A 13,970-nucleotide genomic window follows, 5' to 3' on the forward strand; every position below is an offset into this window, starting at 1 on the left:
TAGCTTCAAATCAAGCTGCTACTTGACCTCTCTGAGTCTGTTTGCTCATCAGTAAAATGGGGTTAATTAGGCGGCGTTGCCAGGATGTGTGAAGCTGGAGGTGATATACGTCCTAGAGGCAGCAACCGCTACCGGGATCGCGGCAGCAGAAGCTTTGGGAAGTGAAGCAGGACCCCGAGCGGGACCGGAGGCGATTCCCGGAGGCCGGGGCACCAGCGGGCGAGGAAAGGGGGATCCGAACACACTCGGCGGGGAAGGGGAGGCCGACCCCCACCACCGACCCTGGGGATGCCGCTTCGCGTCCGCGTTTTTCCTCCTGGCGCCCGCCGGGGGTCTCGGTCCCCGGCTGTCACCTGGACGCTCGGGAATGGGGCGGGCGAGCCGGGCGGGCGGGGAGGCGGGCCTTGGCGGCGGCTGCGGGCGCGGGCCGGGGGGTGGGGCGAGGGGCTGGGGGCGGGGGCCGGCGCCCCGCTGGGAGGCCGGCCACGTGACGCCCGCAGCACCGGCTGGGCCGCCAGGCGGGGAGAGCCGCGGCGGCCCCAGGAGGTGGCGGCGGGCGCTGAAGCCCGGGCCGCGCGGGACTGGCCGTCGGGGCCCCGGGACGGCGGCCCCGGGGACGCCCATGCCATGGAGAAGTTGGCGGCCGGGCTGGCGGGCCTGCGCTGGAGCATGGGCGCCTTCCCGCTCGACCTCATCGTCAGCCGCTGCCGCTTGCCCACACTTGCCTGCCTCGGGCCAGGTACCTGGGGTGTTGGGAAGGGCGACTGGGGGGCCATCGGGGACTCTCCCGGGGCCGTGAGGATGCGACCCCTGCCCTCCCGCTCCTCGGCGCGGGCCCCGCGCTGCTCCGGAGCGCCTCCCCGGAGAGCCGGGGCCCACGAACCGAGGGGCCGCCTCCTTCTGGGCCCCACGGACGGGCACAGGGACAGAAACCTGGGACAGGGACTGGGGCCGGGCCCGGGACAGAGTTCTTCGGCCCAGCTGGAGCCCGGAGCGCGGCGGAGCCGCCAAGTCCGCGCCGTCGGTGCACCCCCTTCCCTCGCCGCCCTCAGACCCCCGCCCGGGCCGCGCCCCCCTCCATCCTTTTGTCTCCGGCCTCTCACCTCGATCCTCCCGTATCCCTTGGGCCTCGGACTCTGTCTTCCCACCGCCGCCGCCCCCCAGCCCCGCTCTGTCCCTCTTGGGACCCTTCTCGCATCCTCCTTTCGCGGCCTGGGGAGCAGCCTCCGGTCCCCGGGGGCCGGCAGACTACCTCTGGGCCTGAGTGAGCGCGAGTCCTCCCGCCGGGCGGGCCCCCGAGCCCCCGGACCTCCCCACATCTTGCCCCACTTCTCCTTGGGGCCCGGGGGCCCGGGCTGCTCTGCTGATGCTTGCGGGCCCGAGAGGGGCGCCCGGAGGCTGCGCCGAGCAAGTGGACCGTTTGGGGGAAGAGGGGCTGCTTGGCTGGGGGAGGGGCAGGAGCCGGGGCTGGCAGCCAGGCCGGGGGTTTTGTGTGTGAGAAGAATAGGGGTTTGGCCCGCGTTGGCACACTCGCTTCCCTGAATGCTAATGGAGCCCGCGGCCACAGGCTCCTCTCCTCTCCCCTCCGCGGGGCCAGCAGCCACTCCTCCGACCCGCGGCGGCGAGGAGTGGGCACAGTGAGCGTCACCGTGTCCCAGGAGCGGGCTCGGTGAGAACGTCTATGCCTGGGCCATGGGGCAGGGTTGCCCGGCAGTCCAACGTCTTGTTTTCTGGATCGTCGGCGTGTGATGCCGAGACTGCCCATGTCAACAGCAAGGCTGTGTGTGTCTGCGTGTGAATGGAATATGCTGGCCCTAGGTTGTGCCTGGCCACTTCCCACACATCCTCTTTGGCATCTCCCCCACCCCCGGGGGTCCTTTTTGAGCTCCTCAATCTGGCAGGCCTCCTTTGGGCTCCCTTGACACCTCTGGCACCCTTGTCTTGTCTCCTACTGTAACCCGTTGTAATGGTCAGTTTATTGTCCTTCTACTGGGCTGCAGGCTCCTTGAGGTAGGGCATCCTGCCTAACAAAGATTATGGAAGGAGTAAATGAATGAGGGAATGAGCAACTGGTGTGACGGCCCAGTTGCCTGGTGTCTCTCTGTGACAATGGTGGCTATGGCTGTGGTCACCTTATGTGATCAAAACTGTGAGTGTGAGTGAATATGTGATCAAAAGTACGTCTTGAAGTCTTGAAGGTCCCTGTGTGCCTGTGCATTTGGGAGGGGCCCCTTAGTGGGACCATGGGACTGAGTTGTGTCATTGGGGTAATAAGCAAGCCCCTATCACTGTGGGCCAGGGGCTGTGCTGGCTCAGCTACTGGTGACCATGACCCATGGTTGTTGGTGTGTGTCCTGTGTGACTGTGGCCTGCATCCCTTGGAAGGGCAGCCTGGGGCTTAGGAGAGCTCTAAGAGGAGGTTACAGAGTAGGAAAGCCTCCTGTGCCTCAGGTGAGGAATTGAGGAGAAAGGCTCCCGCCTCCCCCCCCCATACACAGGGTGGAAGCCAGGCCCTTCCTGCAGGTCCTGAACACATCCTCCCCTCCCCCGACCAAATGCACACACTTCAGGGAGTCCCCAGCCATCAGAGTAAACCATTTCCCATTTGGTTGGGTGGCAGATATTTATTAAGTTGCGACTGAGCGGGCTGGGAAGGAGGCATCCCTCACCCACCCTACTCACCAGCTGCAACCAGGAGACGGCTCAAAGGCCTCCTGGAAGCTGGGCCAGCCCTTCTGCTCTCCTGGAAACCGGTGCTGGGGTTGGAGCCTCTGGGGCCCAGGCCCCTCCCGACGGCTTGGCCCCCATGCAGCTTCCCCCAGGGCTAGCCCCCAGCACTCTTCTAAACCCACCCCTCCCTCTGGCCTTCATCACTGTGTTCCAAAGACTGGGGGGGGATGAAGGGCCGAGGGAGGGAGAGCCAAGAAGCAGCTTCTCTGAGGTGGCATCGGGGGTATCTGAGACTTTCTCCTCTCTCCTTTGAGGTCCCTCGTGGGCAGACTGTCTGTGGCAGTGGGTGAAAAGAGAGCCAGGAGTCAGCTCCTGTGAGCCCTGCCGAGTGACCCAGAGCCCTGGGGTTCACCGTGGACGGCCCCTTCTCGGCCCTCTCTGTGCCCCACCAGGGCCCTCCTTTCCTGGCCTAGGAGCCGACTCGGGGGCTGAGAATTCTGCTGGTCTCAGTTCAGGTGGTCTGAGGCCCAGCTCAGGTGTCTGCTGCTCGGCACTGCCTCCCATCCTCCCTCCTGCCCCACACTCCCCCTCGGCTAGTTTACTGCCCCTTCTGTGAGAACCCGGACAGCCTCCATTCAGCGCCTCAAACTTGGCCTGTGTTCTCTGTTCACATCTCTTCTCACCTCCCCCTGGGCCTAAGGGCTCCTGGAGGGCAGAGGCTGGGCTCATCCGCTGGGAGCCCCTGGCTCCAGCACAGGGCCTGGGACAGCAGGCGGTCCAATTGAATGATGAATGCAGGACGGAGGCTGGGCCGGTTGCTGGGGCCCCATCGGGGAGCCTGAGCCCTGAGAGAGGGGGCCTGATTCAGCCCCGAGGTCACAGCTGGCAGCCTGCCTGTCCCTTGCGCGCTGCTGGTCTGGGCAGGGGTCATGGGGAGCCGTCCCCGGTGGCGTCTCGGTGAGGAGGTGAGCAGGTCACCCTGCCTGTCCTTTCCGCCCCCCCGTAATGTTCTCTTTTCTGTCCTTCCTCCTCTGTCCCCCTTGCCCCTCTCAGGGGAGTATGCCGAGGGCGTCAGTGAGCGAGACATCCTGCTCATCCACTCCTGCCGCCAGTGGACAACGGTGACAGCCCACACCCTGGAGGAGGGTCACTATGTCATCGGGCCCAAGATTGACATCCCCCTGCAGTACCCAGGTGTGCCCAGCCAGGGACTGATGGCACAGAGCCGGTGGGAGGTGTAGGCAGCGGGGTAGGGGTGGGGAGGTCTTGGAGGAAACTGTTGGTGACTGGCTTTTCCTTAGAGCCACAGGGGTGAGCAAGGTCATGGCTGGCAGGGTGGTGATTAGGGTTAGAGTTAGGGCCCAGTGGTTTTCATACTGTTTTGTGGAGCCCTGGGTTTCTGGTTGCAAACCTTTGATTCCCATTTTGTTTTAAAATAGACTTGAAACTAATGTTAAAAAAAAAAAGTACCCACACCCTCCAACTGCTACAAATCAAACCTTAACCCTGACTAGAGACCTTCAGTATGTACCATTACATACAGGTGGTATCTCTGCCTCATTGACACTTTTTGCACAGACCCTCAAAGAGAATATCTCCTGCTAGGATCCTCTCAGTACTGTGCAACCAAAAGACTTCTGAAACAAAGGGATGCTCAGGCTGATTATGTGGCTGCATCTGCCTGCTCTAATCCTGTTTTTCCCAATTTTTGTGTTAAACTTATTGTTTTCACTGATTGACTTAAGTGAATGTTAACATTTTAGGCTTTTAAATAAGATTCTGCAATGAATTTCTACTTTTATCTGTTATATATATGATGCTGATGTCCTAAAGATTTTGTTTGAAGAAAGGATTCTGCTGCTGAAAAAAGAAAGTACAGCCCTTTCATTTTACACACAATGAAACAGAGGGCCTAAGAAGGGAAGTGACTTGCCCAGGGTCACACAGCTAGAAAGCAGCAGAGCAAGGGCTAGCACCCAGGTGTCTTGACTCCTGGGCTCTTGCTTGCTGCCACACCAGGAATGCAGGGTGGTTGTCCCCTGTGTGGGAGGGATGTGAGTCTGGTGGCCCCATCCCGGAGACGCCCCCACGTGAGCCCAGGCTCCCACAGCTCCTGCACATTAAACACGTGCTGCGTTTCAGACACTGGGCAGAGCGCTGTTGCCGTTGCGTCCTCACAGCAGCCCTGTGAGGGAGTTTTATCAAAGCTCCAGGAGTTAGTAGTTAGCCCAGTTCTGTGTTTAACTAACTGCTCCAGGAGTTAGTAGTTAGCTCAGTTCTGTGTTTAACTAACTGCTCCAGGAGTTAGTAGTTAGCCCAGTTCTGTGTTTAACTAACTGCTCCAGGAGTTAGTAGTTAGCTCAGTTCTGTATTTAACTGCTGCCCACCCCCCAACAAAGGTTGGAATACTTTGAGCTGGGAAGGCTCACGGTCCCTTCCTCACAGGTATGTTGTTCCCCTTCTGGTGCTGCCTGGGTCTCCCCGGAGTCAGTGGGACAGGACTAAACCCTTTACGGGGCTTCTGCTCTTTACAGCGCCCTGTGCACCTTGTACTCCTGTAGCCCCACAGCCCATTTTAAACATGAGGAAACTGTCTCAAGTGTCTTTCTGACCTGGACTGGAGCCCTTGGGGAGACCTGCCCAAGCTAGAAACTTCCCAGCCTGGGTATCTGGCCTTGGTCCAGGGAGAGGTCCCAGGTCTTCTTCTTAGGATAAAAAAAAAAAGCAAAGATTGGGGGACTTCCCTGGCGGTCCAGTGGTGAAGACTCGGCGCTTGCACTGCTGGGGGCACAGGTTCGATGCAAAAAAAAAAAAAAAAAAAAAAAAAACCAAAGATTGGAAAAAGCCTTCACTGACAGAAATATGACTTACTGCATCATTTCGGTTATGTCATTAAAAATCCGGGAAACCAAGGTACAGAGCCTCCTGGGGAACTCTGCGTTCACGAGGCTCCTGGCCCTTTCCCCCCATCTCTTTCGGTGCCCTTGTGTAAGGCGGGTGACAGCTGGCCTGCCGAGGTGTCGCATCCCCAGCTCCATCTTTCCGGTGGGCCGCTCGGGCCCCGCCTGGATGGGGGCTGGGTGGCCGAGGCCCCCCAGGAGGGGGAGGGGCTGGGCCGCCGGCGGGTTAATGAGGAAGCTCTGAGCGCACAGCTCCGAGCTGATTCCTCCTAATGAATTAATAATTGCGCGGGCAGGCGGGCGGGGCGGACCGCGGAGAGAGCCTCGGGAGGCGATGGAGGGAGAGGGGAGGAGGGCTCAGGGCGATGCCCTGCAGCGAGTGGCGTGGGGGCCGCTGCTGGAGAGCCGGGTCTCCAGGCCAAGGCCCACGGCCCGGGGAGGCGGGGAGACCGGACTCCTCCGGGACGACCCCCACCCCTCCAGCTCCCCGCCAGCTCCCCGCCTTGCCCTCTGCGCGGTGCCTCTCCCCGCGCGGGCCGCAGACCCTGCGGGGCACCGGGCAGATGCGTCCCTTGAGCCAAGTAGTATGCTTCCACTTTACAGATGGGAAAACAGAAGCCTATGGGGATTAAATAATTTGCTCAAGGCCACACAGGTGGTAGGTGGCAGAGCTGGGATTCAGCCAGGTCTGTCCGACTCCCAAGTCCGTGCATTTACCCACCATTCTTTATGGAGCGTCTGTTATGGGTCAGGTGCTGGCAGGGAGGGGTGACAAACAAGACCCTGCTTCAGGCTGGAAGGGACGGTCGGGGCTGCGTAAACGTGCTCTGGGAGTCACTGACAGGGAGGAGGGGCAGGCCAGGGTGGGGCAGGTCCCTAGAGCCGCAGAGGACCTCGGGTCTTATGTAGGGGGAGGCAGGAGAGGAAGCTGCCCCCAGTGGGGCTGCAGAGGGAGGAAAAGGCTTCCAGGGGCCAGAGCATCACCCCCGGGAGGTCTACCTTCCTTCCTCCCGGCAACGATGACCGGTGCTGGGCTCAGGCTGCGGCGGAGGGGGTGGTGCCGGCTACCATGGTTACATCGATCTTCCCTGCCACATCCTCCCCCCCCCCCCCGCCCCGGCTCTAGCCCTGACTTGGCTCCAGCTCTCCCCACAGGGGGCAGTGGGCACCTCCCTGCCTGGCTGCTTGGGGTTGGGGGGTTTGTGTGTGGATACTGGGGAGGCGACTGGGTGAGGGACGGGGGCTACTTTTCTTGGATGGTAGCAGATCTGTGACTCCTGCTTTCTGACCTGCGGATCACTGTTCCTTGCTAGGTCCCCTCCCCAGTTTATCCCTGCTGCCCTCTACGGCTGTGGCTCATCCGAGGCCTCTTTTTACTAGGGTCTCAGAGTGGTTGGGGAAGGATGGGGGATGGGGCGTGGGTATGTTCCCTCCAGCTTGCTCCTGGGCACTTCCCCCTCTTTCTGGGTCGTCACTTCTCCTGCTCATAGATGTTGATGCTGCAGGCTCTGCCCCTGGCCCTCTGCTCTTCATACTCTGCGTTAGGGAGTGGGTGTCTCTATCCGGGTTTCTGGTTGGGCTTTGGGGGCTCCAAGAACCGCCCCCCTGTACTATATACAAAATGCTTTTTTGTGTGTTCCTGCTAGGGGTACACTGTGGGATTTCTCTGGGAAGAGGGTCCCCAAAGGGTCAAGATCCTCTGTTCTTCCTCTTTCCTGAGCTATCTTGCCTGCCCCACAGCTGACACTGCCTCCTGTGGGCTGGTGACCTTCTGTCTGTTACTTCTGACTAGGCAGCCTCAAGCGCTGCACCCACACCCTCGCCTGCCCTAGGAACACCCCCTGCAGGGCCTCACTTGGCCTCCCCAGTTTGGCCGGTGCTCCACAACTTGTTCCTTCCAGGGTCTCAGTTTTGGTTAACAGCTCTGCCGTCTCCATTTCTGACCAGGCTGGTGACCCGAGTCCCTTCCTCCTCCACCACCTACTCGTCAGTCTGATGAGTTTCTCACCACCATCTGATGCGGCTCCCTACCTCGACAGTACCTCTTGTTCTGCTCATTTTTGTTATTCCCTCAGTTGCTGCCCTGGCTCTTTTCCAGAACTCGTTACTGAGTTATTTACCTGAATGGTGTCCCTGTTATCTTTATAGAGTTCAACTTTGATCTTGATCTTCCCTTGCTCAGAACACTCCAGGGGGTTTCATTCTTACGGAATAAAGTCCTACCATGTGGCATTCAGAGCCTTTCATAACCCAGTTGCTGTCTGCTTCACCCCTGTCATCACCCCTCTCAAGTCCTACCCTCCAGGCACTCACCACTTGGGGCAGGCAGTCTGCTTCCGTGACTCTATGTCTTTGCTCATGCTATTTCTTCCATGTGGAATGTCCATTCTGTAAAACTCTTTTCATTCTTATGATCCCCTCAGACTGCCAGGCAGATTTCCCCCAACTCAGTGGTCTTCTCACTCTTTTGTCATGAGTCTGGTGTAGCATTTGTCACATCCTGCCATCACACACTACATCTGGATTTCCTTGTGGGCAGACTCTCTTACCCAGATTTGCACACCCTGTCGGGGCAAGGCTAGTGTCTGGCACATAGTGGGTGCTCCACAAATGTTTGTAGAATGAATAAATGAATGGACTGTGACTGCAGCAACCACCAGAAACACTACAGAAGCTAGAGTCACCTTGTCTTCTCTCAGCTTATACAAGACTCTCTTCCTTTTGTGTAAGGGCAAAGAAGAGGCCATCTGTCCAGATGCCAGCATGGTTCACAGCCTGTCTTTGTGCTCACATAGTGGGCACGTGAAAGGTGTGTGGCCAGTGAGGTTAGACGGTTTACACAGAGGGGTGTCAGCTTTACGGATTATCATCATTCTTTAAAGTCTGTGTCTGCTGGGGGCATCTGCTGAGCCAGCCAAAACATAGCCCTGGACTGCAGGTTGGGAAGACCTCATCTGAGGGAGGAGGCTTTGCTTGGCTCAGATCAGAGGCCTCTGGGACAGTGGGGCTGGATGTTGGATCAGAGGAGGATTTGAGAACAGATTAGGGGTCAGAGTTGCTCTCCCTGGATCTCCAAAGACTGGGGCTGGGCCCCTGGTCTGCCCATTGCATCAGTGTGGGTTAGCAATCCAACGCAGATACATAGAATGCCAGATCCAGGTGGGGCCCAAGAGCATCTGCTCCAGCTTCCTCAGCTGAGGACTCAAAGCCCCAGAGAAGGGAAGGGATTTGTCTAGGGTCATAGCAAATCAGAGTGGGGCTGGGAGCAAGCTAGGAATCAGCACCCCCAATGCCACACTAACGCTTGGTCCGAGGATAGCTCTGTGTCCAAGTGTTTGGGTTTGCACTTGGGTTTCTCTGGGCAGGCAGCTGCTAGCCTTATCACACACCCACAAGCTGTCCACTGGGTGAGGGCTGGGCTCTAGTTGCTAGGAATCTGTGCTCCCCTCCCTGCTGAGGCTTGAATCAGCTGACCAGCTCCTTCCACTGGTGCAAACCTGCCCTTCTGACCACCTGAGTTCCAGAGAGGCTGGCTGAGATGAGGGGAACAAGAAGCGGGGACAATGAGGCCTCTCCGGATACAGGCTAGGCTCCCAGCAAGCAGGCCCACCCTAGCAGCAGCCTGCATTCCTTCCTGTGCAGGGAAGTTCAAGCTCCTGGAGCAGGCCCGGGATGTTCGGGAGCCAGTGAGGTACTTCAGCAGCGTGGAGGAGGTGGCCAGCGTCTTCCCTGATCGCATCTTTGTGATGGAAGCCATCACCTTCAGTGTCAAGGTTAGTCCTTTCTGCACCAGGCTCGGTGCCCCCAGGTTTCCATTATCCTTGGGGGCAAGCCTGACCCTGGTTGGAGGGTGGCCTTTGAGCTCTAAAAGGTAAAAGTATCACAGTGTGGCTTCTGGCAGCCCCTTGAAAGCCTCTGGCTAGGTGTATGAACTTCCTGGAGCTTCCTGCAAAAGGTGGGGAAGCAGGAAGTGTGTGTGGAGGGTCACGGCCTGACTGGGAAGTCTTTCAGGGCAGCCGTCCTCTCAGCCACTGGTGGTGGTAGTGTAGCTGTGGGGCACACAGTGCACACGGTCCCCCACTTATGTACAGGCGGTTCTTGCCTGTTTATAAACCCTCTGCTTATCCATCAATTCATTTCTCTTCAGAGTAGTCTTGTTGAATAGGTGGAGGATTGTTATCGCCCTAATTGTAAAAAATGATAACAAAAGTTGCCATATACTGAGTATTTTCAAAGTATTTCATTGTACATATAGTCTATTTAATCCTTACAGCAATTCTTCCAAGTAAGAGTAACTAAGGTCCCCGAGAGGTAACTCACTGAAGGCTGCACAGCCACCACATGGCCCCTCCAGGATGGAATGTCCTCAGTCCACTGCTCTTGATCTGGTCTTAGCCCTGGGAAAGGCCCAAGAGGAGCGCTGTCCTCCTGGGTCCCGTCCCGGTGGCTTTCCCGGGGCTCTGGCTAAGGCCTCCCGCCGTTTCTGGGATCCCCAGGTGGTGTCAGGCGAGTTCAGTGAGGACAGCGAGGTGTACAACTTCACGCTGCACGCCGGCGACGAGCTCACTCTCATGGGCCAGGCGGAGATCCTGTGCGCCAAGACCACCAAGGAGCGCTCACGCTTCACCACCCTGCTGCGCAAGCTGGGCCGGGCCGGGGCGCTCGCCGGGGTGGGCGGCGGCGGCCCGGGGGGCACGGGGGCTGCGGGTGGCAGCGGGGGCGCCAGGCCCATCAAAGGCAAGATGCCCTGCCTCATCTGCATGAACCACCGCACCAATGAGAGCCTGAGCCTGCCCTTCCAGTGCCAGGGCCGCTTCAGCACGCGCAGCCCGCTGGAGCTGCAGATGCAGGAGGGCGAGCACACGGTGCGCGCCATCATCGAGCGCGTGCGGCTCCCGGTGAACGTGCTGGTGCCCAGCCGGCCGCCGCGCAACCCCTACGACCTGCACCCGGTGCGGGAGGGCCACTGCTACAAGCTGGTCAGCATCATCTCCAAGACGGTGGTGCTGGGGCTGGCGCTGCGCCGCGAGGGCCCGGCGCCGCTGCACTTCCTGCTGCTCACCGACACGCCGCGCTTCGCGCTACCGCAGGGCCTGCTGGCCGGGGACCCGCGTGTCGAACGCCTGGTGCGCGACAGCGCCTCCTACTGCCGCGAGCGCTTCGACCCCGACGAGTACTCGACCGCCGTGCGCGAAGCGCCCGCCGAGCTGGCCGAAGACTGCGCCAGCCCGCGCCGCGCACGCCTCTGCCTGCCCGCGCCCCCGCGCGCCCTCCGGCCCGCCCGCGCCCCCGCCTCCGGCCCCGGCCCGCCCGGCGACGGCGACCAGGAGTACGTGAGTCCCGACTGGGCCGGCGCGCCCGAGCCCGCCGCGCCGCCCGCCGAGATCCCCTACGAGGAGCTGTGGACGCACCAGGCGGCCGAGGGCCCCGCCGAGGGCAGGACCCGGCCGCTGCCGGGGCCCGACCTCATCTCCTTCGGGGCCGCCGGGCCGCCCCGCCTGGAGTCCGAGGCGGCCCCGCCTCCAGTGCCTCCCAAATCCGAGGCGGTGAGTGGACGCCGTGGAGGCGAGGAGGGGGGGAGGCCGGGCTCTGAGCTCTGTGGGCCCCATCCTCCAGGGAGGTGGCCAGCCAGGGGTCAGGGTTTGGGCTTGAAAAGCTCGTTCTCCTGGGCCCCAGCCTTGGCATCTCGGTCTCCAGCCCCCGGAGTGTATGACAGAGGGTGGCCGAGGTGGGGAAAGGGGAGAAAACAAGGAGGAAGGAAACGCAGGAGCATTTGTAGGAAGGGATACCAGGGACGGTGGCATTGGGAGTTGTGGGGACAAAGATGCCAGCAGGTCCCCAGCCTCAGAGAATTGGGGATGAGCCTAGAACAGTGTTACCCAGAAGGTTCCACAAGGAGTGGAACAAGGAGTCCTTTAAGTTGTCCCGGGTAAAGAAGGTTCTATGGTGACGTAAGTCTAGAAAAAGTAGTCTGTGATGCCCAGCCTTCCCCCTCCTCACTTTGGAGCCGCAGAGTATTGGTATAATAAAGGCTCTGAGAAGTCCTGCACGAAGGAAGCCCGTTTATCTGTGTTTAACACAGAATTTTCCAACCGAGCTTGTCCACAGACTATGGACAACACCTATGAACATCCCATGGGGTCCACTTTTGAGTGTCTGACCTATAAGGCAGGGAGCCAGATGGCAGATACTTTTCCTTCCCTTTCTTCTCCTCATTACACGTTTTTTTCTTAATTCTCTCCTTTTCCTTGAGGAGGGAATATGTCTACTTAACTGATTGTTTATTTTTCATCTACTTCTCTATTTTTTCTGACATTCAAGATGGATTTCCAAGGCCACAGGAGACAGTGTATGTGTTCTCAGCTCTCGATGAGTGAAACGGGCTGGAGAGACGAGAAGGGGTGGGTGGGTGGGTGAGGAGCCGGGGTGTAAGGCAAGGCAGGCTCTTAGCAAAGTGGGGCAGTGTCAGTCCCACACGCTGCCCTGGCCCAGCTGCCTGGGGACCGGGGGTGGCGTCATGGCCCTGTGCTTGCAGGTGAAGGAGGAGTGCCGCCTGCTCAATGCCCCTCCTGTGCCCCCCCGAGGTGGCAGTGCCAATGGCCGGCTCTCGGGCAGTCCCCCGGTGCCCCCGCGCTTCCCCAAGCTGCAGCCTGTCCACTCCCCCAGCTCCAGCCTCTCCTACTACTCCTCTGGCCTCCAGGATGGGTGAGCCCCTTCCTTCTCTTGGTCCTGGGCCTCCTCAGGTGGCTAGAAGCAGGGGAGGGTGGGGAGGGGCGCCAGTGCTGAGGAAGAGGAAGACTTCAGGCCCGGGGTTCAGAGGTTCTGAGGTTCTGAGCAGTACCTGAGGGAGGGGGCCCTGGGGGCCGGGGTCCCGGGCTTCCTGCTTCAGTTCGCTCCTCTCCTAAATGATGACAATTGGTTGGGAGTGTTGCTCTGTTTCCCTCCGGAGTGGGATCTGCCACAGGGTGGAGTGCTCCTTGCTATTGAAAATTTTCTATGCAATTCAGTTTAGTTTAATTTTTCCTGGGGAGGCGGGTGCCGGGAGAAAGAATAGAGCAATCTCAGAGGGCCTCAGGCCTCGGGGGCTGGGGTGTGGGCCAGCGCTGCTGAGATCGGAGCAGCGGCCTCTGGGACCTGGTGGAGCAGTGGTTTGCTGTGTCGTGTGTGTGGCCCTGTGGCGTTTCCCTCTTGCTGTGCTTACCCTTCCATCTGTGTCGGTCTCTTTGCCCACAGGGCGGGCTCCCGCAGTGGCAGTGGCTCTCCGTCACCGGATACCTACTCCCTCTATTGCTACCCATGCACCTGGGGAGACTGCAAGGTGGGCGAGTCCCCCAGCCGCCCACCCCCGGGACCCCTGCCCTCGACTACGCAGCCCAGCCAGGCCTCCCGGGCCCTTGTAGAGCCCCTGGGCAGTGGAGCTGCCTCTCTCTGGGGGGCCGACACCCCAGTCAAGACCTACCGCAGCTGCCCGCCTCCATTCAAGCCCTCCCACCCCCAGAAACGCTTCGCTCCCCTTGGAGCTCTGAACCCCTTTTCCGGGCCTGCCTACCCCACAGGCCCTTCAGCCGCCTCCTCCTCTGGGCCCACAGCCAGCTCAGGTCCCCTGGCTACCTCCAGCCCCGCTCATTCCCCAGGCCCGGGCCCTCCAGGCCAGGCCTATTCGGCTGCTGCCTCCTCCTGCTGTCCCACCTCCTCCTCCTCTTCCTCTGAGCGGCAGACACCCGCCCTGGAGCCCTCTGATCCCTTTGAGCTGGGCCGGGGCAGTTCTCCAGAGCCGGAGGTGCTGCGCTGTCAGGAGCCCAGAGCTGGGAGGGCTCCTGGGCCTGGGCCTGGCCTTCTGCCACTTGGACCCCCCAAGGCCTTTGAGCCTGAAGGTGTGGTGCTGCGGCAGGTCCCCGCCCCCCTGTCCCCCGTGGCCCTGCAGGGACCCGAAGCAGGCAGAGCACGACTCCTTCTCAGCCAGGGGCGCCTAGAAGGGCCTCCGGCCAGTCCCCGGGATGGGGCCACAGGCTGGGGCGGCCGGGATGCCTCCTCCTGGCAGCCCCCCGCTGACCTGTCTGCACTCTCCCTGGAGGAGGTCTCGCGAAGTCTGCGTTTCATCGGGCTCTCGGAGGACGTGGTGAGCTTCTTTGCCCGAGAGCGCATTGATGGCAGCATCTTCGTGCAGCTCAGTGAGGACATCTTGGCAGATGACTTTCACCTCACCAAGCTGCAGGTCAAGAAGATCATGCAGTTCATCAAAGGCTGGCGGCCCAAGATCTGACTTCCCAGCTAGGGGCTGCACAACTGGAATTTTAGCCCGGAGGCCCTGGGGGGCCAGCAGGGTGACGGCACTCCCAGAGTGGGGCCTGCCTGCAGGAAGAATCTATGCCAAGACTGAGGCTGCTAAGCAGCCACGGA

At 60.3% G+C, this 13,970-nt stretch overlaps 1 protein-coding gene across 1 annotated transcript; it reads left to right on the forward strand.

The window, feature by feature from the left end:
• Window positions 1-627: 627 nt before the first annotated feature.
• Window positions 628-13,833, forward strand: GAREM2 (GRB2 associated regulator of MAPK1 subtype 2). The gene is made up of 6 exons (XM_060117672.1): window positions 628-739; window positions 3,724-3,864; window positions 9,213-9,343; window positions 10,067-11,116; window positions 12,106-12,275; window positions 12,804-13,833. Exons 1-6 carry the CDS (start codon window positions 628-630, stop codon window positions 13,831-13,833), a joined length of 2,634 nt encoding a protein of 877 aa, XP_059973655.1.
• Window positions 13,834-13,970: the final 137 nt, after the last annotated feature.

The sequence above is a fragment of the Mesoplodon densirostris genome, chromosome 14 (genome assembly GCF_025265405.1).
Source record: "Mesoplodon densirostris isolate mMesDen1 chromosome 14, mMesDen1 primary haplotype, whole genome shotgun sequence".
Lineage (NCBI taxonomy): Eukaryota > Metazoa > Chordata > Mammalia > Artiodactyla > Ziphiidae > Mesoplodon > Mesoplodon densirostris.